Consider the following 25,087-nt stretch of genomic DNA (forward strand, 5'->3'; position numbering starts at 1 on the left):
CAGCCAAGCCAGGGTTGGAGAATTAATGCGAGCTGAGCCCAGAACCAGCCAGCTGGGCCAGAGACCCGTTGCCTCCTAAGCTGTTCCTTCCAGTGGATCTTGCCTTAGGATTGCTCCCTTAATGATCAGAGGGCTTATTTCACTAGAATAGTCAAAGTCCTCGTACCTTGATTTGCAATGTGCTTTTTGGGAGTTAATGTTTCACAGCAAATTTTCTTGGAACCATGGCAGCATTCTTTTATATCACAACAGCTTTTCACACGATGAACAACTGGGAGGCAGCTTATTGTTAAATTGCTTATTTGTACTTTCTCTTTTACAGCTTGATACCTGCAATTACCACTCATTTGGTAATAAAATAAACCCACATCATGAACGTTTGCAAATTGTCATTTATCTGAGAATCAAGGCAAGAGCTAACTATCTAGTTGTCTTACTCACACACATCTACCAACCGCAGTATGGAATTAATTTAGATGTATCTTTACTGGATTACTGTAAGGTTTGATAAGAAGGTAACGTCTGAGAAGAGTGTGAAGCACTCAAAACCACCTTAAAAATGTTAAGTATTCTTATACCTAGCCTTTCAAACATGGTCCTCAGGCAAGTTTGCAGCAATCATCAGAACAGAATAATAATACCCCCCCCCGTGTAATTAATGGAAATGTTATTATTTTAAACCATGTTTTGTGTTTTATATATATATATATATATATGAGAGAGAGATGCACACAAAGCTTTTAATATATGACACAACAATGGTTGTGTTCGGACGTAACATTAAACCATAGTTTTGTGTTATGTGCATGAGACTCAGACCTGGGTGCTCCCTCTCCACTTCCCAAAATATTGAAAACCTTTGCTTCCATTTTCAACTAACCACAGTTTGTGGGGTATGTTTGAACCCAGAAGTGTGGTTAGTCCCACTGTTTGGAGGACCAAGAAATGAAGTTGGTTTGAAGTTGGCTTGTTTCCCTAATCCATAGTTAAGACTAACCAGAATTTGCCAGGATAACCATACCACGCATCACAATGCAGTTAACTGAAATCAGAAGCATAGGTTTCCAAGCTCCTCCTCACAACCTGCCAGAGGAAGAGAATTCACAAGCCCAAGGTTCACATAATGTGAAACTCCAGTTTAGTGTTATGTCCAAACACAGCCATTCTATAATGCTCTGGTCTAGTATACCCAAGCAACACAACACAGGATGGGTTTTCAGGTTCAGAGCAGGATTCACTCTAAATAGATAGGCTTCACAGTAAGAGATATACAGTAGCATCTTGGCTTACATTACCTTCAGGTAACGTAAACTTTGGGTTGTGAAAGCGGCAAACCCGGAAGTGTTTTGCCATGTGCGCATGCGGAGAAGCGCTCTACCGCATGCACAGAAGTGGTCCCACCGGTTGCGGAAACCTCGGAATCCGACCGGAGCTCCGGAACGGATCCTGTCCGCAACCGGATGTACCACTGTAAATGGATTCTATAGCTCAATATGAAGCATGATATACTCTTTATAGCTGAAGACAGGGATAAATGGAATGGGCATTTAGGGATTTTCAGTTTACAAAAGTTTTAAACCCATAATATGAAAATGTGTAAATTAAACGTCTAATATTTCTTAAGGAATTCTAAATAAAAGCTTTAAAGAATCCACATTCTTCCAGTGTTCTTTTCAAACAGTTGGCAGTGACCGCCAATGTGGCTCAGTGGGTCGATTGTCAGACTAAGACCATGGAGACCCAAAGCCCAAAGCCCCACTCAGGCATGAAGCTGCCACAGGATGACCTTTCAACACTCATCCCTCCATCTAACCAACCTCACAGGGTTCTTGTGAGGATAAAATGGGTTTGTGGGAGTCATATGTAAGCCATTCAGAGCTCCTTGGAGGAAAATTGGGTGGGATTGTGCAATTATATAAATAACATATGCCATGCAATTTGTTTTATCATTATCAGCTGAGATAATAAGCATCATTAACCCAATTAAAGCTATCTCAGACTCCAGTGCAAATCCCTCCAAATAAATCAACCTCATGTCCTACTTTCTACTATATACAGGACAAAAACATTAACATTCACTTTTTGTGGGGGAAAGCCACACAGGACAGTGCTAACTAGACAGCTACAATTTGAAGTTACTTTGCATAATGTTTGTCCTATAACAGAAAAGGATGAAAACAGGTATTTTCCAGGGTCAAAATATGGACATAAAATGAAGCAAACTGGAAAGTGTATAATAGCACAAAAAGGTAATAATATACACAGGAATACTGAAAACTCGAAATTTGTAAAATGTGTGGATTGTAATGAAAAAAGTAAATTAGTCACAGCTTTTCCTAATGGGATGGTAAGTTATATATCACAGTTAATCATGCTTATTAAGCAGTCAGGAGAGTTGTCTCTCCAAGTTCTAATTCAAAATATCAAAGGGGTCACAGCTTTGCCTCATAAGTTTTGCATCTACAATTTCTGCAGGTGCATATAATTTTGAGTGCATTTTAGAATACTTAGAAGTCAAACCAATTTGGAACTGCTATAAAATGCACCACCAATTATTTGAATTATTTCCAGGCAGCCACAAAACCAAGGCAGGCTCTCGGTGTCTGCTATTTCACTGCAGACTTCTTAGGTATTTTCTCTTGCAAATTATTACTATTTCTATCGCATTTCTGCCCAACGTTATTTGTTACTCAACCAGTTGGTTTGCATGCATTAAAATTTCTACAGAGAATTCAGAAATCCAAATGTTATTATGCAGCAACTTCGTACTACAGTGAAGTTGGTTCAGAGCAATCCTGTTTTCTGCAGTTGCTGCAACACAGAGAACACATTTGTGAGAGAAAAACTGTGATCTTACCCCACCCCGCCATCAGTCATATATGGGTATATGTAATCAAGACTGTGAATAAAAATAAAAACTTACTCTGAAGTGTTTCCAGTTCAGCTCTAGCCAGGGCCTCTTCTTTCTCCTTCATTTTTGCTTCTTTATATTCTACATACAGTTGTCTGGCATCCTTTAAAAGAAATGTAGTGATATTAGCATCTCAAAACAGCTGGCTGCAATGACACCATTTTATATGATTAGATTCAAGCCCCATCAATTAATCACTTTGGGTGAGGGTGGGTATTCTTGTGCTGACTCAATCAAATATTTAAAATAGTGACATTCATTACACATGAGAGAAAACAGCATGAATGACAATTGTGCACCATGACATAGTCAAAACAGCGGAACTATGAAGAAGTTGCACTGGAGCAGCATGTTAACGCTCATGAAAATGTAATTGAGATCATTAAAAATGTTGTGTTTGCAGATTTTGAAATGCTACGTTCCTTGCTGGCTTCCTACAGTGTGCAAATGCATGCTATCAATGGCTGCCACAAGACACCATTCCAACTCAGTTGCTTATTTGCTGTGAATTCAATGCACAGATCAATGTGAGGTATTTTACAGAAGTACATAATTTGATTGCATGCTGACAGCTTGTAGGAGCCACTGGTGAGAGCCAAGTGCAGGGTGGGGGCCAAAGGTGGACAAACTACCCCTGAAAGAGCATGATGCGTCTCCCACCAGAGGTACTACCCCTCCCCTAACACATGGCCACACCCTGGGAAACAGCTTCAACTGGCCAGTTAAACTAAGTGAGGGTAGCCTATGGGTCTCAAGCCCTTGGTGAATTAGGGACTTCCCCAGCATGAGGCTACAGGCTCTGGCATACTGAGTGGATGAGACGAATAGTTGGTCCAGTGGCCAAGAGGGCAGTTTCTGTATGTGCTGTAGAGCATAGCTGTCAACGTTTCCCCTTTTAAAGGGAAATCCCCTTATTCCGAATAGGATTCCTCGCAAGAAAAGGGAAAAGTTGACAGCTATGGCTGTAGAGAGAAGTGAGGGGCAAATGGGGCTTGTCAACTTGGGAAGGTAGCCCATCTAGGAAGAAGAAGAAGAGGAGTTTGGATTTGATATCCCGCCTTTCACTCCCTTTTAAGGAGTCTCAAAGCGGCTAACATTCTCCTTTCCCTTCCTCCCCCACAACAAACACTCTGTGAGGTGAGTGGGGCTGAGAAACTTCAAAGAAGTGTGACTGGCCCAACCAGCAGCTGAATGTGGAGGAGCGGAGACGCAAACCCGGTTCCCCAGATTACGAGACTACCGCTCTTAACCACTACACCACACTGGCTCTCTAGGACAAAGAAAACTCTGATCTGAAAACTCAGGAACAATACTCCATGATCTGATAATGTTGATAGTCTTTACTTTGACTCATGTGCAACTACTCATTCAATGTTCCTATTATATAGTTTTGTTTGTCAACTTTTAATTTTCATCCGTTACAATTGTTCTGTTTTAGATACATTGCAGAATGAAATAATTTAAAAAACTTTACAAATAAATTGTATTAAGACTTGCTTGTGGGCATTTTTGTAAACTGCTTTTTAAAAAGTGATCTATACACACACACATGTTTTAAAAATAACGAAATAAAATAAAAGCTCTTCTGGCCCACCCAATTGAACATAGCAGGACTTGTTTACAAGCAAACATGTACAGAGTTGCACAGAAGGTGAGCTTTTGTCAAGGCCAGCCAAAAACATTGTGGACTCCTTTGCCATGGGGGTGAAGTGTATTAGCGTAATAGATGCTGGTTTATACTGCTCAAGCATGATGTGTCATCAGGCTAACCTGACAATCTTGCAGCAGGGAGCAGGGGTAAAGGTAGAGTAAGAAACAGGGAAGTGTTTCTGCCATTGAGGATTAGAGGTTTTGCTGCTATGGGCTATAAACTGGGATATTCTATCTAGTTCGTTCCCACTGCAGAATATCTTATCTGTGCAAAGTGAACACAATAAATTCATCTCATGAAGACACTGTATACGCTCGAGGCTTCAGAGATCAATTGATCATGTGCACATATAAGCAATAGCCCAGGAAACTTTAAAAAATACACTGTATTTTACATAGTTAAAAAACAAAACTAAACGCATTTTGACCTTTCCAGATTCAAGTACATAAACATGTACAAATGTATAGATACTATCTTATATAATAACTTCTGGCTTTTCCAATCAAAGTTATTTCACACTCATGTGCAAGGACACCTGATTGTGTTGCATTTTATTCACTTAGTAGTAATTTACCAAAATGTGATCATTTATAAATCATCCACATGGTGTTTCGGAGATTACATCAAATGCACAATACCAAGATACCATGGATGCTTTTTGCTTGTGGCTTCAGCTTAGACACAGTCAATCAGCATTTAACTTTAACCCCTTTGACACTAAAAGCCAATATTTGATGCTAAAATCTGGAACAGAATCTATTATTGCTTATGCGACCTCCAGACATCAGACTCTAAGGGGTATCTGTCAATCTTGCTGGCGTGTCAATCATGAAACAATTGGAACTGAGACTCAGACGAGAATGACAGAGAGGAGGAGGAAACCAAACAGAATCTTCAGTAGTCAAAGCGGGCAAACACTAATAAATAATTGTGATACACTTATAGTTTGACTGGTCACCACGGCATGTTAAGTGACCAAATGCAAAATATGTTTTTTGTTTGTTTTATGTAGCTGGATCTTTTCACTTTCTTCTGATCAAGCAGAAGACAGTTAAAATATGGTGTCTCTTCTCTACTGAGACTCTGAACTCACAAACTAATACTGGATCATCATATCATGATATCCATATTAATTATTGTAATGAACCTAAGCAGCTATAACCCTAAATTTGCAATCAAAATGGAAAAAGAATGTATGTTCTCTCTGTTCCGGATAAGTATCAGAATTTATATAATATATAAAAATATACACAGGGAATTAGGAAGCTGCCTTATACATGGGCCAGACCATTGGCCAGCATAGCTCAGTATTCTCTGCACCTCATGGCTGCAGCTATCCAGGGTTTCAGGCCTTTTGCATGCAAGCTTTGTGCACTACTACCAAGCTGTGGTTTAGGTATACTGTGGTACCTCGCAAGACGAATGCCTCGGAAGACGAAAAACTCGCAAGACAAAAGAGTTTTTCATTTTTTGAGTTGCTTCGCAGGACGAAAACGTCTTGCGAGTTTGTTTCCTTTTTTCTTAAAGCCGCTTGAAGAGGTGCAGTTGCGACGGACCGTGCTTCGCAAGACGAAAAACCGTGCAAGACGAAAAGACTCGCGGAACGAATTAATTTCGTCTTGCGAGGCACCACTGTATGCACATTTTTACATGTCAACTCAAAACAATCACTGTGATTCTCCCACATCCACTGCTGCTTTCATGGCAACTACATCATTTCATTCTGCCATGCATTTCAGTAGATCAAGGATGGGCAACTTCTGTATTGTTGCGGTTTGCTTTCATTATTCACCAGACGATTCCAAGGAGATGCGAAATACACTTCCCTAGACAGTGTTGAGAACCGGCGTACAAAATACTGGGTTAGAGATGGATAAGAGATAGAGAGCCAGGGTAATGTAGGGATTAAAGGGTCGGAATAGGACCTGGGAGATCAGGGTTCAAATCCCCACTCAGCCATGAAGCTCAATGGGGGACCTTGGGCCAGTCACTGCCTCTCTGACTAATCAACCTCACAGGGATTAAAGGACAAAGGAAGAGAACCATGTACACCCAGCGTTCGAAACTCCCATTGTTCTAGGCACATTTTGCGACTGGGAATTTCATTAATGCGAGCAGTTTCTGAGCTCTGGACTCAGTACTGTGCCTATGATTTCAGATTAAAACTGCCACTACTGGAATGAAAGGAGGAGCTTTTTCTGCCTCCCCACTTCCAGCTACTCTCTGAAGACTGGAGAAGAGACCCTCTTAAGAATATTAGGGGGGAGGGCAGGGGAAGGACTAGACCATGTGAAAAATGAACACAATATTTTAGCTGCAGTTCATTCATTTTCAGCTTTCTGTTCTTGTTATTAAAAAACCGTGCCTAGACCCTCCGTTGCAGTGCCCATAAGCTAGGTTTAATCTGCCATTTAGCTCCTAGCTTTCATATCTCAGTTTCTAACACTGTGTATACACCACACTGAGCTCCTTGGAGAAAAAGGTGGGGTATAACTGAAATAAATAAACCAATAAATAAACTTTGTTGCACTGCTTGGCTCTTTCATGGATGATCAAGCTCTGTAATTTTTATTTATTGTTATTTTTTCACTTCATTTATATACCACTTTTCTTCCAAGGAGCTCAAAGTGGGGGTTGTTCCTTTCCTATTTTATCCTCACAACAACCCTGTGAGGTAGGTTGGGGTTAGAGACAGTGACTGGCTCAAGGTCAGCCAGTGACCTCTGAACTCTTGTCTCCCAGGTTCTACTTCTAACCAATGCCAAAGGAAAGGTATTAAATGCAAAATAAAACCGGATACGTAATATTTTGATCTTTTAAAACCATTTTGTGTTATTTAGCGATGGACAAAAAAGTATGACCTCTAAGTCTTGATTAAAATTTGGATTTAGCCTCTGAAGCAATTCTGGTCCACAGGCTGCCAGTGACAACTTTGACAATATTCCTTGTTGACCACCCAAACTTCAAGCAAAACTATTATCTGCCCTTCATAAAATCCCCCAGATTCTTAGTTCTGCACTGAGCGAGACAGAAGGTAGAAAGGTTTGTCTCACACAGTGCAGAACTCAGGTTACTGGTCTGCAAAAATAAATAAATAACAAAACTCAAATACAATTCATTCCCTGCAAAATAGCCCTGTTTACTTGAGTATACAGTAATGATTGAGGGGCCCCTCCTTCGATGTGTTTCTTAGATATAATCCTCCCATCTGCCTTAAATCACAATAGGAAGAGAGGCGTAAATTAAAACGAAACACACAAATAGATGGCTAAGGATGCAAAACGCAGGCATTTTAAACAGCTTTTTAAGATTCTTTTTTTAAAACAAAACAAAACCAACAATCTGACTGCTGGCTAACTGGACTGTTCCTTTTTTAAAAAAGAAAAATGCAACAACAAGAACAGCAAACTGTTCCAGAACAGTGGCGAGTATCTCCAGAATTAATGTTTTTCCCAAGTAATTACAATGTTGTCATGAAATTAGAACACCTACAGGTCATTGACTTGAACAGCATCCAGCTAGTAAATGCGTAAGAATAATTAATGTATTCAGGTTTACATGGAATCAACTGAGGGTGTTTAACCCAGTCCTCCCTGTTAGCGAATACAAGCCTGAGTTTTTTGGGTGTGTGCATTGTGTTCTATTCTTTTTTAAAAAACAAAACAAAAACCAACCTCTCCCACCTCCATCCTTTAATTTATAAGAGAATGGATACCCTGCCTTTCTGTAAGGCAGCTAAGAATTGTGTGAAACTATAAATTAAAACCATTAGAAACAGCTTTGGGAAGCACACTGTGCTATATTTATATATTCTATACAGCTCTTCATAAAGTGGAAGCAACTGCCTTCTACCAACACAAATCCACCAGGAAATTACTCTGCGCTGGCTCCAGGAATTACACAGCCATGCTCTTTCATTGCTCCCATTCATTTTACTGGGAATTTTGAAGAAATTCCTGGTGTATATTCCCCCCAAGTCTTCACTAGACCTCACTGCTGAAGATCTGCAGGTAATGCAACAGCTTCATTTTCTTTTAAAGGCCTATCATTTTTGTAGAAACCAGGTAGCAATTTTCCTGCTTCATTACTGTAGTAACCCAAATAAAAGATGCATAGTAGAGCTTTGCTGGCACCCAGAAATTTGATGCAAAGTGAATGCAAGCTTGCATTTTGCAAATGAAGACTTCTTCCAAAGAAAAAGGGAAAACAATAGTACTTCAGAAATCCAAGTTTTTAAAGTCACTCCCTCTGACCCATGCTTGGAAGACACAGTTTTAACATTCGTTTTAGTGAAGCAACGAGCATCTCTTAGTGAAGCAACTACACTCACGGATAGTTAATTACAGATTTCATTCTAACTAACAGCTGTGTTCTGTTTTAGATTCTCAGCTTGCACTGGTTTCCTTTAAACAAGTCCACTTCTGGTTCACCAGGCTCTTTAATGGACTTTCAACCCAGTTTTAACTGGGCTTATTTGGAAACAAGCCCCAATGAAGTCAATGGCCCTTGCTTTGAAGTGCTAAGGACTGCAGCCTTTGTGAGCAATAACACTAACTCTGCATTATGGGATTCAAGTTAATGTTTAATGGTTTCGTATAAAATCTGCAGGAAGTAGAAGTCAATTCTATCACCCATATATTGCTTTCAAAATGAACTGTTCTGATTTTTTTTAAAAAATTACTTTCTACCCCAATTAAAAGGGGGAGATCAAGAACCTGTTATCAATTTGCATTTTTAATACAGATTTATTATTTTAAAAAGCACACAAAAGGATAAAACCCATCTCAACACTATGCACATTTTTCAGTTGTTCACAAACAATTTTCACTTCTCAACATGTGGCAGTATTACTCTTGTCTCACACAGCAACAGAACAGCTTGTCGTTTTCCTATAACTTATTTTACAGTACCAGGTTTTTAGCAGGACTTGATATTTCACTGGTGCTTCAAAGGAGGGACACTAAGGTCAAAAAAGCGTTCCTCCCCTCCCAACAAAACAGAGGCTGAGATTCAACAGATAAGTCCCATCTGCAAAAGCCCTGAGTAAGACTTCCAGTTGGACAGCGGGGCTTCCCCCTCTCCTTCTCCTCTGTGTGCCCCAAAATTGGTTGGGAGGCATGAGAACTCCTGGAACCACACTGGGGGGGTGGAGAGGGGGGTCATTCTGTGTGGCAAGCTGGAATGCTTGCACTGACAGAAGATTCTGAAGTGTGTGATGCTGAATTCTTCCCACTTCTCCTCAGACACTGTAGCAATGCAGGGCGGAGAAGGAAAGCTCAGGCTGGAAAAGTGCCTTGGAAATTCTCTTTTGGAAAGCACAGCAGAAGAATTCTCTGCAAGTCCCCTCATGTGTTGCAGTGTGCTTGCCAGTTTCTCAATGGACAGTAAAGCTAGTGGTGCTTTATGAATAGACTATGCCTAAGCACCAAATCTGAGGATGAGGGGGGGCGGGCGGGGAATTTTACAACTTCAGCCTTGCAAATAGCCTTTTGCTCCCTTTGCCCTGCTTGGCTTCCTTGGGTCAGCTATCTAGGCAGTTTTTGTAATTAACTAAAATTGAGAGCATACACTTTTGGAATGCTAGGCCAACCTCCTCTCCCCACCCCCCACCCCGATGTAGCTTTAGCCTATAGAAGGCCATCCAAATTATCTGAGGGGATTCTATACAGGACATGGCAGGACAGCTGATCAATACATCACAGAGCAAGAAAACGTCATTTCCCTGCACCAAGTTCCTGCACCTTTGGCTCTTCAGAGATTGCTGGGACTCCAACTCACATGAGCTCCCGCCACCATGGCTAAAGGCTAAGCATGATGGGAGCTGTAGTTCAGCACCACCTGGAGGGCCAAAGGTTGGCCACTTCTGTTCTAGAGGCCAGAGATTCATAGCAGAGCTTTGCCAGGAAATGCTTCCAGGTCAGGGGTCAGCAACCTTTTTCAGCCCTGGGCCGGTCCACCGTCCCTCAGAGCATGTGGTGGGCCGGACTATATTTTGGAAAAAAAATAATGAACAAATTCCTATGCCCCATAAATAACCCAGAGATGCATTTTAAATAAAAGGACACATTCTACTCATGTAAAAACAGACTGATTCCCGGACCGTCCGCGGGCCAGATTTAGAAGGCGATTGGGCCGCATCCGGCCCACAGACCTTAGGTTGCCTACCCCTGTTCCAGGTTCAAACCTCAGCATCTAAATTAAACAAAAGAAAGGTTGCAGAGAAAGACCTCCAGTGCCACTATTTGCAAATCTCATGCGCAGAGAGATCAGTGCACCTGAGATGCCCTCCCGAGATCCCAGTGCAAGGAAGACTTGCAGACGCCTTCACTTGAGAGGCAAAGATTTGGAAGCCTGCCTAAATGGCACTTCAGCTGCCCCCCACTTGTTAAACGTACACATCAGTTCCCTGCGCATCAGAAATCCATCTTAATCTACCTCCTCCCCATCCTCCACAAAATAATTAAAAATAAAGCTCTCAAAAAATTATGCTCTGAAACCTGCACACCATTTTTCTTCCAACTCTAGAGAACAGAGAACAGCTGGCATAGCAGAGAACAGTAAAAATGACAATGGCTAACCTGTGGACATGCATACAAAGCAGTTTTCTCAAGTAAAGAACTACCTTAATTATTTTAAGTGCCTTCGTGTATTCCTCCTTCCTCCCCCGACCCCACCCCCCGCAACCCCCAGTTAGGGGGGAAAGAAAAGGGGCAGGAGCAATGAAAAACGTGCGGTTGGATAAATGACAATCAGATGCGGGTAGCAGCTTTGCAACGTGATTCATGTAAATGGATATCCCGCCACTCACATTTCTTTTATGTTATATTAAACAAGATAGAGGATTGGATCCAAAGACCTTCCCCCCAAAAAGACAACAATCCTGAGTTAAATGGAAAGCGCTTCTGCGCAAACACAAGGGGTGGGTGTGGGTGACTGTTACCACTGTTACCAACGCCCAATTCTGCTTCAGCCCTGCATGTTGGTCCTCCCCACACAGCCCCCCATGCATGCAAAAGCCATTCCAGAGAAGCCTTTCAGAATGGCATGAAGTGGCATGATGGGTCTTGAAGGAGAAAACATCACCCATGAACAAGCAGAGGCAACTTCCACTCTTGCAGGAGACCTCTAGAACCAAATCACAGTCAAAACATAGTTTTAATTGGACAGGGGGAGGCAGGGGAGGGAGGAAACTCATTGCTTGGTTTCAAGAACAAAGAATCATCTCTGTCCTTTAACAGTCAGAAGAAAACCAATTCAGCTGCTTAGAACTTTGAAGGAAGGAAGTAACCTTGCTCTCCTCAACCCACACAAATGTGCTTTAATGAGGGGTGAGCTTAGGCATGGTAAATAACGCTTGTTATTTTGTGCTTTGCCCCAGTGCATGACTGATTTCTTGGGAGCACACGGCTTTAGCTGCTAGGAGCCCCCTTTATCTACAACATTGGCTACAACAGCCTGCTCCTCATGTTGAAGACTGGAATCTTGCTGCTATCATCGCTGCCTTTGTAACCTTGAGGATAAACTACAAAAACTCTCTGCGTGGGGTTTAGCCTTTGAAAGCTTTCTCTGCTGCAGAATGTAGTTTCCCTCCTTATTCTGCTTCCATCAGGCATAGGGAGTAACAAACATCCTCCCAATCAATGGAAAAAAATACACTCCAACCTCTCTCACCATTGCGAATTTTACTGTCTTAAACAAACAGCGAACTGCTTCTTTTGCTGTGCTGGAAGAAGCTTAATACAGGTAAAAACAAAACGCTGTACAGTGGTACCTCGTGTTACATACTTAATCCGTTACAGAGGTCCGTTCGTAACAGGAAACCGCTCCTAACATTAGGTGCGCTTTCTCTAATGGCGGCTCCCGCTGCTGCCACACCACTGGAGCGCAACTTCCGCTCGCATCCCAGGGCAAAGGTCGCAACAAGGGGCATATACTTCCGGGTTACCGGAGTGTGTAACCCGCAGCATTCATAAGGGGGGTGGTACGTAACACGAGGTACCACTGTAATAATTTTTAAAAATTTTCTTCAATAACAAATCCACTCTCTCCTTGACAAAAGTCAAATCAAGCAGATTTGCCAAAATAAAGAGGTCTTTAAAAAAAATCAAAATAGTGATCAATACATTTCCCCCTCAAAAAATCAAAATGTGGAGATGGAGGAGGGAAAATCCTTTAACTTCAACAAAAAGGTATTCTATAACCTTGTGGCCACTACTATTAAGGTCCTGCTCCTAGCAGTAGATGTCCTAATCTCATGTTATAAGAATATATGGAGCAAGACCCGGCTTGCCAAATGCAAGTGGTTCAGGGGCTGGTACAGAGGGAGTTAGCTCTTAAGGTGGGAATGTCTCAGGCCATAAAGGGCTTCAAAAGGCTTTAACTCACACCTTGCATTGGGCCTAGTGAATTCATCCTCCTCCACCCAACTATCACCTCCTGCACTGGCTAAGGGCAGAACTGAGTTGCAGGAAAGTAAGAGATGGGTGACACTAGCATACTGATGACACCTATTCCTAAGGCTGCAAATGACTACCATTTATTCATATCAACACTGAACAGTATTTAAACATCATCATGCGCCTGTTCCCACAAAGCTGAACTCACATTTCCAATTTTCCACCTTATCCTTTAAGCAGGAGGAAACTTCTTTCAACAAGGCACTTATGTTTCTAACCAGATGACCACTGTCTGGTCAGACTGGTATTCCCCATGAGTCCAAACAGCATGCAACAGCCTCCACAACTCTCAGCACCATCAACATCGCTGAGGGAACCCAAATCAAATGCAAACAAGCTACTAGAGAAGAGGCTGTTTTCAACATTTCTCATATAGATTCTGACTGAACAGCAGTATCTTACTGTGGTAATTGGGAAATACATGAGCAAGTCTGCCAGGAAAGAATCGTGCAAAACTGTCATGGAAAACTCAAGTTGCATCACCATCCATCAGAGCCTAAGAGCCTACACATCGACTAGGAGAACTTAGCAAGATATATTCATCTAATGCAGCAGGTTGCAAAGTACCATGTATCCCAGCTCTTCAGCAAATTATAGAGCTGAGATCTGGGACGGGGGAGGAAAAGAGAAAGAGAGGGTACTTGGGGGGGGGATCATACCAGTGCACAGTTATGCCATATAATGACCAAGATGTGGCCTCTCTCCAGAATTTCTCATTACTTCCTTTGCTGCATTCTGATTCTGTAAACCTGAAGAATCCATAACATTTCAAATGTAGACCATCCTTACTACCCCAGTCAACAGATTCTTGTCCAGCTTAGAACAGCAAATCCAGCACATGATGTTCTACATGTGCAAGGCCCAATACAAACTGGCATAGCTCCACAACTGCAACAAAGTGTCATGAACTGCACCAGACAAGGAGGTCTGAGCATGTATACTGGAGTGACCCAGTACAATTCTCAGGGCATCTCAAACAGCAATCTCAAGATGATCGCACCAGCTAAAAGAGTGCTACATAGCCGGAAATATCCCAAATTAGTCCCTGGTATCCAACACCAGGGCAACCAATCAAGACCAGTCTACCAGTACAAGGTAGAGTAGGCAAAATGCATTGTGACCATCCCTACCTCATATCTCTCTGGCCAAAGTTGATCATGGACACAAGTTAGGCTAGTATAGGTCTACTTATCTCATCCAAGTAGGTTGGAGGCAAAATTATCTACTCACCGGTCTTGCATTTACCAGCACTAAGGGCAAGGAGGAATTTAAGAGATCCAGAATTCCAAACTCCTGATGTTGGACCCAGAGAGCCAGTACAAAAATGGTTTTCACACGCACCTCAACCTGCACCATGCAGGCCCCGAAGCTTGCCATACTCCTCTAACCAAACTTCCTTATCCACTAAGCAGTCTCTGCAACACATCCCCATTATGATCTATACTGGAAGGCAACACTAGAAGGCCAACATTGTGGTGGTGCTTATCAACACTTTTTCTCAATTGCAGACAAGTCAAAATAGAATCCCCAGCTAGAAGATATGCATCATGGACCAATCAAAGAGCCTGTTCTCACTTGCTCACAGAATCAGGAGCAGGAGACAAGAGGGGCTTTCCAACTAGACATAGCTGTTTCAAGCCCTACCAGGAACCAGCAGTTTCTTCATGAGCTTGTCTATCTAGCAAAGGGATGAATGGACTTGATCCACCAAGTCCTCCATCTCTCTGGAGGCTTTGCTCTAAACTATCCATTGCATACATGGGAGATTTAGTGGCTAAAAACTTTCTCCTCTACTGCTTTGCTTTGTCCTCTTAGCTTTTAATTTAAATCTGCCAGCACTAGCACAGCCTGTAAGAGCTCTGTTATCCATGTAGATAGCGGCACAGTATCAAGGTCTGGGTTAATAGGTTGCTAATGATGGGCAGATTTGACGCTTAACCTGTCTTGCTCTGCATGGTCTATACCAAATACAGAGAAGTGTGTGTAAAATTAAAATGCCTTAATAAGCTATTAAAGGAGATCTTGTACAATGATACCTTAGGCAACAGAAGTGTTGCTTTCTCACCTCAACCAAATTTAATAAATTTCTTAATAAATTGACCACAAATGCACCAATCTTGTAATACTGTACAGTACTGTTTTATAACACTGGCCAAGAACCAATTATAAGTATTAGGAACACACACAGACACACTTCAGCAGACTATGCTAAATTAGGTTCTGAACATCTAGCTAACTCAGGGATAATGTACAGTTTGAGGCATTAAGACATTCAAATAATTTATTAAATTTGTACTCTGGTAAAGAGGAAGAAGAAGAAAAACCAGAGTAATGACAATAAATGCGCTCTTTTTAAATAATACTTTGCTTTCCCACCTTTTTGAAACCTGAATTATTACTGCTCACATTTATGTATTTTTATTACTCATATACCAATGCTATAAAATATGAGCAATTACTCATATTTTAATGCTTTAGGGTCCAATATACATGGCAAGTCTTTCAACACACTGCTGCTGATTCAGAAGTCTCATTTTAGGAGTGACGCTTCCCCCTCCTTTTCCATTTATTTAGCCGAGCTCTCAATGATTCAGTGTTTATCATTCCTATATGGGAACCATTGGGGCTCCACTGTTTTTACAACTATGAAACATTCTCTAGGCTCAAAATAGTTACTTGGCCAAAGGCAGAAGACTCCTAAAAATAAAACCAAATGCTGTTCTGTGGGAGAATTAAAGGAAAAGTGGAACCGTTTCCAAAACTACAAAAGGAAACAAAAGGAAACACACAACTCTGCATTTTTACCTGAAATAGCTGAGGCAGTGCTTTTACTGTCAAACAGAACCATATTCCCAGCTTGCATGGAAGAAGGTCCTGCCACTGTGGCTTCTCTAGCAACCTATAGAAATAATAATAATAATAATAATTCAGTAATTTATGTGTATATGTCTTCTTGCATACACTGCGATGAAAGCCTCCAACTAGGAACATGAGGGCTAAAGAAAGTAGCATCCCACTATGGGAACCATGTAAATATTTCCATGTAGAACGTAATCAATAAAACAAATATATTCAGAGGGCCTTCCTAAACATTGGGCTTGCCTGCACCTCACAGAATAAACCCCTCAGACTTTTTGACGGCTTCAGTACGGGGGGCGGGGGGAGAGAAACTACCACCAAACCAGTCACAAGCGCTGACAACCAGATATGAAGTCTGTAGCATAAACAAACCAATACATAAAAATTAATGTCATTTGCAGTTCACTGAAGCATTACTCACTGATGTCATCAGAACTGAAGACAGGCAAAATGGTCTGTGCTCTCCATCCTGCATTGATCCAGTTCATGCCCCTGCTGTGTGAACTATTTAAACCCTTTATTTCTTTCTATGAATCAATAGAAGGAATGGTGGTATCTTTCGGAGTATTCTGAATGTCACTATTTCCCCCCATGTTGTTTCTTGGCTTTAAAGGGGGGGGGGCACTGTATCACAGGATTGAGAACATTTTCCTAATGTCTTTTTTGCTTCTAAGGCCAAACAGTGCCAGCTTATAACCTACGCTACCCTTAACAGCAGATATGTCTGGAAAATTAAGATCCCATTGAATATCCTGCATGCAATAAACTCCTTGCAGTTGATTCCTCCCCTTAAAGTGAAAAACTACCAAATTTAAATTAGCAGAAGTTCCCACACTTTCTGCTGGTTTCCCCCCTGCCCCCAATAATGTATTAATTTCATACAATCAACCCACAGCTATGTCTCAAAAATTATTAGAACTAATGGCAATTGCTAAAGTTATTTTTTTGTGTGTTTTTTTAAACAAACACTGCAAAGCTTCTTTTCCAAGTGTCAAAACATTCAGAAGTTGCTACTTTTATGTGCCTGCCTGGCAAGAACTATTTCAGCGCTTCCTTCCCCACCTTTCATTCTTGTCTACACCAAGTTTCGCTTCTTCCATATTCTTCCCTCCTGCCTTCTTCCTCTTCTCTTTTTTTTTCCTGCTAAGCAGCTCATCCTAATACAGAGAGGAGGGGGGGGGGACTGTTAGAGGTTATCAGAAACATGTGCTCTGCAATTGTTAGGAAGATTCTCCAATTAAGAGCAGAACAGAACAGCATTTATGCAAATGCAAGGGGGGGGGAGCTACATGATTAAGTAAAATCATCTAACAATAACTGTTGCCATGGCATCTCCACTACTTAAGCACACATGAAGTCCAGCTCTCCCAGTCACGCAAATATCTACAGCAATCAAAGTTTCTCTTATTTTTTAAAAAAATTAACTTCTTTCCTCATATGACAACTTTAATACGGTAGCTCTGAAAACACAAAATCAAACAAACAGATGCTAAAGTTCAAATTTTGCATGTAAATAATCATTGCTCTTTTGCTTTCTGGCAGACAAGAAGGAAGCAACATTTAAAACATTTCTTTTGCTTCTGTCATTTTACCATTCTAACCCTGGAACATTTATCACATTTGAAAGACACTTCAATTTGGGCGTTGGGAAGGGACCCTCCATTAAGACATTAAAAGCCCAGGCTAGTATGAATTTCAAACATCAAGAATGGAAGCTGGGGAGGGGGAGAAGAACCCCCAAAACCTGCATTTGTGCAATTTGCCAGGAGGGTTAGGTAAAAAGATCCCTGAAAGTCACCAATACAGAAAGCGAAATGATTTGCGTTTTATTGTTAAACGTTGCAGATCATTTAAAAGGCTTTTTTTTTTTTTTTTTTTTTTGGCCGAGGGGTTCATACTCAGTTATTGGATTCAAGTGAGGAATGCTTGTCCGTCTGTAATTACTAGGAAACTAATTTAGAGGGTGTGGGTGTGATGAACACTTTTGCAGCGATTTTAAATAAAACTTATTTCCGATGCTTACCAGTTGTTTTTCCAGGTAGATTGACCAAACCACAGCATAATGGCCCACTGTGAGGATAATGAACAACAGCAATGCCAACTCTGCATTGCTCATTTTCCTCACTCGTCTGTAGTAAAATACAGGCTGTCGCCAATCTGGTAGCCCATTGATCAGAATATCATCATACCTACAGTGGCAAAAACAAACAAGCTTTCATGAGGCATTTAAAATGAACCTATTTGCTTTTTTAAGAGAGAGAGAGAAAGAGAGAGAGAGAAAAGTATGGAAATTCTGTTTTACTCATCCACTTTTCAAAAATATTAAACTCCCGCATCAGCAGCTGCAGCAACAACAACATTTTAATCTGGGCTCCTGGTAAACAGAATCTTCTTCAGTGACTGCATAAAAAGGGTAGCTCTACTGTTCTAACAGCACCCCCAATTGATTCACTTGAGAAATGTTTTTACTCTACAATGAACCATATGTTCAACCTACCTGTCAATCATTGGTCATGTTCCCAGAATAAAAGAATTACAAAGGGATGGTTTTAAGTGGGAAGCAACAACCACCAAATCCATTTGCTAGCTTTGACTCCTTAATTTAGAAAAATATGGGGAAAAACAACCTCGTTCCTGTTGAACAGAGGTGTAACGTTATTAAACTTTTTTCCTTTGACATGAAAACTAATTTAGAAATGACTTGCAATGTACAAGTGATTGGCATTTTCTTTAAAGGAATGAAATTTAAAACATTATAGGCTGCTAAGTTTGCATTTTATTCTAGCGACTTTTCTGCCTTCTTTGTGTGCATGTTTCATATAAAAAGCCATTTGTTAGAAATAAATTCTTTCTACATTTATTATTCCTGAAATCAGTTCTACTACTGATCATTTACGCACACGCAACTCTTAACTGCATAAACCACTGAAGTAGATAACTTTTAGTATAGAAACCTGACAAGCCTATTATTAGGAAGATTTAGAATTGAGGCATTTAAAATACTGTATGTTAAAATTAATCCTAAATGGAGCACGACTCATTGAATATTCTAATCACGCTATTTCCAGAATTAAATCGGCACTGAAAAGCCTAATTTGGTGCAACACATTGACCAAAATATTTTAATTAAAAATATTCTGAGTTAGTCGCAGGCCTAATTACAGGAATAGAAATAGGGCCTATATTGTCATGCAGGTCAGTAGGACTCAGTAGTAGGTTTTTCTCAAGTAAATTGACCGATCGGAATAATAGCGCAGCTGCTAAACTGCCAGCCTTGACGTGTAAATCAATTTAAATGCAACAACTGCAGTAGCTACTTTGATAGTTATTAAATTGATACCTTGGAGATAGATTAATGAATAATTTCTTTTTTTAAAAATTGTCTTTTTTTTAAAAAAAAGCCCTACATCTTTGTATAAAGTAGATTTCATTGAAAAAAATTAAGATGCCCTCTGATTCATTTGTTCTAAACAAATGGTTAATTATTTGTTGGTCAGAGCAAAACAGTCTGCTAATTTGCATTGCTGAATATTAGCAGGCTAAATATTACATAACTTTGCCACCTCTGTCGGTTGTTATGTGCAATATAAAAACAGAAACAATACATATTTATTAGGGTCTAGTTTAAGCCATCACTATAAAAGATTAAAAGTGTTTAAGCCATGCCTATAATGATAGGAGTATGTCTGTTTTTCCTCTCCAAAAAGGGGAAGGGGGGGGTCTCAAATGTCCTAGAAAAATTGTTTTAGTGCGAGCAACAAAAAGAAGAAGAAAACCAGCTATTTCAATACCATGGGGTTTTTCAGAATGCATCAGTAATTTAAAATGTGAACATAAGTAAGAAGTAAAAATGGTGAACATAGAATAAAATTTTAAAATACATAATATATATTGTGCTTGCATGAAATATATTTTTTTCCCTTTAAAACTATTGAAACTAAAACTGAAAACATCTCCTCATCACTGCTACCAAACAGTGAGTGAATGGGGGGGAAAAACATTAAAGGTTATGGACTAATAAGGGGGTGAAATGCTAAATATTTATCTTCTGGAACTATCACAGACCTTGATAATCCACACTTAAATTCACAATATATTAAAAATCTGTTCTATACGCGTCTAGATCTGACACATGAAAATTTCATGCACTAAACACACTCTGTATTTACCAGGCTACGTCTGCTATTCTGAACAAAAGTCTCCAAGGATTTAGTTCCAGAATCAATGCTCTATTGATTTTACTATCAATGAACATTATGGCTCACACGACTGGCCATTTTAAGGGAAGATAGCTTCTATTATAACCCACTTTTTAGAATATATACTGTCAAAAAATAAATCACTCCTTTCTATAGTAATTGAGCACTGTATTTAAAAATTAAGACGTCTGTTTAATTTTTAGCACCGCATATGAACAATGATCCTTAAGTTACTCAGAATCCTCTGATAATTTTAAATCTTGTTTTTCACATTTAGCAAATTAGTTAATTAGGAAGCATACAGATGATTCATTAAAGTACTTATTTGGAGAAATCAATTTATCACCTACGATGGACTTTCAGAGGCATGCATAAGAATTAAGCAAATAAGGAAATCACAAAGCAGTCTGCCTTTATGTCCTCTTTGCATCTTATTCATGCTCTGATTTTGCTCACTTCCAAAATATGGGCAACATAGAGCTAGGTCTATAATGCACACACGTCAATCAGATAACTATTATTGTGATATGTATATTAAGTAAAACCTGAGATCACTGTGTTTGTTATTATTGTTAAAGCTAGCCAAAAATAAGTTCTCATATTCAAAACAGAAATTTGGTATTAAAACCACACACCAAAACTAGTTGATTATTCCACAGCACAACTGTAGCTTCAAGTAAACTGTAAAGATGAAATTGTACGAGGACAAAGAAATATATTTCGCTCACCCATATTCAGCTTTATGCAGCATGCTGCAATGCCACTATAGTCTAGCTAGCTTAACACAATGCTTCAGAATTCCCAACTTTTATAGGCTTGTTTCAAACATATATCTTTAGAGTCTTAAATTATTTAAAATCTCAAAATTCTGAATCTACGCACATTTAAATTGAACTTTCTGCAAAATCATTGGAACTCACTCCCATCTAATACTTGCAGAGAAATTAGGTTTTAAAATCTAAGCTCAAAGGGGGAGAAAACACTCCCTTTCATCCTGCTGTTGTTGCCAAAAAATAATAATAATGTAAATGTACTCGCTTCATATACTTTCCACATGGTACATGTAGAAACCTCTTCATTATGAAAAAGGTACTATAGGATTCAACCTTGGTGTTAGATCACTTATTTTGATGCCCAACTACTGGTTCCAGTAATCTATCCACAAGCATTTAAAAACGCTTTTCTAAATTAGAAAAGCTGTATGATTTTAAAACTGCTAAGTTGTTGATCTGTCATTAGGGTTGCTTTTTAAAAAACAAAAACACCACCAGCCTGTTCAGATTATATTTTCTATCATCTAATGGAAGAAAAGAATCTGTTGGAAATGAAACCATTTCCAACTACATATTAAAGACAAGCAACAACATATTTATTCTGTAATATTACAGTAAATACAGCTGGATTAAAAGTAGCTCCCAATATCAAACTACATATATTGTTTTATCTCCTGCTCATTTGCCTACTCAGCATAGCAAAGCGCAGGATATTAAATCTTAAGAAGAGCCCAGTGGGTCCTGCTACAAACAGCATCCTCAAACTGCTGTTTAGCTTCCCCCAAGTTCAAAAAGCAGGTTGAAGGTTTGACGCAAGAGGAGCTGAAAAGAAAACTCAAACAAAAATTCGGCCCTCACTCCAGCCTCTTTATACTTCTTTCACATCACATACTCAAATCACTTCTGAGCTGGGGGGAGGCTGGACAGCTGTTTGGAGGTACTGTGTGGGCAGCTTCAGAACAACAAACCCTTCCCAAAAGAAAATTCTGGTGTATGCACAAAACATGCTGATTTTAATCACCGCCTTGACGTTCAATATGAGACTTTTAAAAAAGAAGAGCAAATTTGAAACTTTTTTTACTGCTGCGTAGATGGAGTTACGTTGAGCTGCTACATACTGAGAAAATTGCTTTGACAACCTGCTAAGGAAGACTGAGAAACTTGAGTGCTTGGAGGAGATGATGGTCCATTGAGCATCTGCCCACAGTTAAACAAAGTCAGGGACCACCAAACCTGGAGCACATGAATCTGAAGGAAGAACCAAGGGAAACTAATTTATTATTTGGTAATTAGTTGGTAAGCACACGGTTTAAGGAAGGGGGGAGGGAAAGCCCACCTAAAATAACTGTTTATCAAGAGGCAACAAGAATTTTAATGCAAGAGAAATAGCCTTTATATTTGTTATTAGTGTAGTTTTTGCAAATGAATCCATAATCCAAGCGGCCAAGAATTCCCAAAGGCAGAGCCCTGGAAAGAGATGTCTCAAAGCAGAGTTTGTTGGGCTTAAAAAATTTTTTTTAACGGAATACTTGCTGTCAGGGAACATTCTTGCCCCTATGGTAGAGATCATCATGAGCCATTTTTAGGCATTTAGCTGAATAACCATAAAAAAATCATTGTTTACAGCACCTCATTTTACACAAGGCGATGAAGGCTTGCACCAATTCAATTAAACACGTTTCTGAGATAATTTCATTACATGATTTCCAATATACACATTATGTGAAATCCCTAAATAATTTAATTTCATGGCAGTGGTCAATGCGGTTGTAGAAGTACATAGATGTACTGTGGGGGGGGGAGTGTAAAAATAAACCCATACAAAAACACAGGTTATTTAGTATTAAAGCCATGAACAGTGAACACGCAAAATAAACACTATCAAAAAAATTAAGTGTGTGTGAGTGTGAGTGTAGGGGGGTGCATTTAAACTAGTTCATACCTTTTGCAACCATTTGACACCAGACATTGACCCCCTATTGTTAAACTTCCTAAACTTCCTTGATCTATGACTCCAAGCTGAAAGACTGCAGTGGGAGGCAGGGTAAAAACCATACACAGAATCTCCAAAACTCCTCTGAACACTGTTCCATGGCTCTTTCAACACAGAGGATTATCTGAAAGTAGATAATCTCTACTATGAGACCTGGACTCATGCCAAGGTTTCCACAAAGCCAAGAACCTCCTGGAGAACTTTCAGCATCACTACTCAGAGAATTGAAAACCTAGAGATATTTTAAACAGAACTCATTTGCTGGCAGCAAGCCCTTCTTTTCTTTGGCCAAAATATCTGGGTCACTAACAGTAAAGTGAGCATCCTAATAAACCACAAGTCCAAAGTAAAATACAACAGTCCTCTGGAAAGCAACCCAAGCACAAGCAAATTGCCTGGTAAATTTTTTCTCTCACAGGTACATGAATACTTATGTTTTGTACTTAAGGAAAAAAGCGTCTGAATAATACGCAATAACTAAAAGCCTTTTCAAATATTCCTATTTTTGTCGTATTATTTAAGTTTTTTAAAGGTGTGTGTGATTTTATATATATATATACACACACACACACACACACACACACACACACACATATAGTGTGTGTGTGTTAAAGTCAGCACATGCTACAGTAGCCATGGAGAAAATAACCCAAGTCCACAACTTTTGGTGAGATCCTGAAAAATGGAAGATGGCTTTTCAGACTGAAAAGATTTGAGCAAAGCAGCAAAACCCACAATCAGTTTGCACTGGCCACAGTGAAAATCCACAGGTCTTACTCTATAGCTGGAGAATCTGAGGATCAGCTTAACAATTAAAGGGAATGAACTGCTGCACTAAGCATGTGTTAGCAGTCTAAAAGCTCATATTTATATTACAAATTATAAAGTTATCACCTGGTTCTTTTATCAACATAGGCTAGAACCTAGCACATATGAGAGAGCCTATAAAATTATGGCTAGCCTGGCTCAGTTTAGCTGGGGAAAAAACCTCTGCTTTGAAATATATACAAAATAAACTCACCTATGCCTTCTCTCTTCATCCTTTAAAACCTCATATATGGCCACCAACTAGAATGAAAGCATACTTTTATTTTTCTAAAAACAGCAAGACACCAGCAACCGTGCACAGAACAGCCAGAATATTTTGCCACAATATTGCACGTATACTGGGCTTTTTTGTACTCTTAAAAGTAAGAATGAAGAACAGTTCCTAGAATCAAAGAATCAGTTCAGGTTATTCTGTGTAAACTAAATATTTCCCCGTTTTCAGTAATTTTCTGTTCAAGATAGTAGCAATTTAATTATTCTGTGATACAAACAAATCAGCAGCAGCACCATCCAACTTTCAAAGCATGCTCTACTGTTTCACTAGTGTTCATTATAATTTCCAAATAAATTCCAAGTGAACAACTGTTGAAAAACCACATATTAGGCCTTCTTTGAAAAATACACCCACAGAGTAAAGCTTAATTTTATACACATTAAACATTAACATGTTTGATGAAATGTTTTTCCACTGCAATGCAAAACATGCAGGTTGTGGCACTATATTAAAACAACAACAACAACAGAGTCAAGGAGTCCACAAAGTCTTGTTCCCAACCCTAAGCATTCCCATTATCTAAGTATGTTTAACTTCTGACAGCACACGGTGGGGTTGTTGTTTTTTTACACATTTTAAATATCTGTAGGAGTTGAAAGCATTAGACCACAGTAAAGTGGCAACAAAAGCTTCCAAACTTCCCCAGGTTAATCATTTCAAAAAAATAATATCCCACAATCACCATTATATTTATTCAAGGTTTTAATGATCACATGATACATTTTAATGCTTGTATGTGCATCACTTACTTGTCTAAACTGGGTTTCCGCATTTTCATCTTTATTCTTATCTGGGTGCAATATTAGCGAAAGCTTGCGATACGCTTTCCTAATGTCTGCCGATGAAGCATCCTGAAAAACACAAAGCAAACTTTGTCAGAAATGAATTCCCAGAACCTTGTTAAGATCTGAGAAGACAGCCAACCAAGTGCGGGGACCTGAGGCAATGTAATTTGAGCAATCATTCTTCAGCCGGGATATGCAGCGAGCCAGGCCCACATGACTGAACAATCAGTCAATCTAATTTTGCTCTCCTCTTAACTTCTTTCACTGCCATGTGCTCATTACAAGAAGATAGTATTTGCCAGAAACTTTCAAACACTTGCTTCCTTAAAATTAGTCAATAAATCTTCAGCGGTAATTA

At 39.7% G+C, this 25,087-nt stretch overlaps 1 protein-coding gene across 1 annotated transcript in view; it reads right to left on the reverse strand.

The window, feature by feature from the left end:
* DNAJC1 (DnaJ heat shock protein family (Hsp40) member C1) overlaps positions 1–25,087 on the reverse strand; it is a 74,267-nt gene that overhangs the window by 29,441 nt on the left and 19,739 nt on the right. The window contains exons 2-7 of the mRNA XM_083579782.1: positions 24,694–24,795; positions 23,864–23,910; positions 17,901–18,066; positions 16,940–17,034; positions 15,824–15,917; positions 2,924–3,014 (exon numbers count right to left, since the gene is read on the reverse strand). Of these exons, the coding sequence (XP_083435908.1) occupies positions 2,924–3,014; positions 15,824–15,917; positions 16,940–17,034; positions 17,901–18,066; positions 23,864–23,910; positions 24,694–24,795 (595 nt within the window). The remainder of the gene's footprint in view (positions 1–2,923; positions 3,015–15,823; positions 15,918–16,939; positions 17,035–17,900; positions 18,067–23,863; positions 23,911–24,693; positions 24,796–25,087) is intronic.

Source organism: Podarcis filfolensis (assembly GCF_964270895.1).
Source record: "Podarcis filfolensis genome assembly, chromosome: 12".
Classification (NCBI taxonomy): Eukaryota; Metazoa; Chordata; class Lepidosauria; order Squamata; family Lacertidae; genus Podarcis; species Podarcis filfolensis.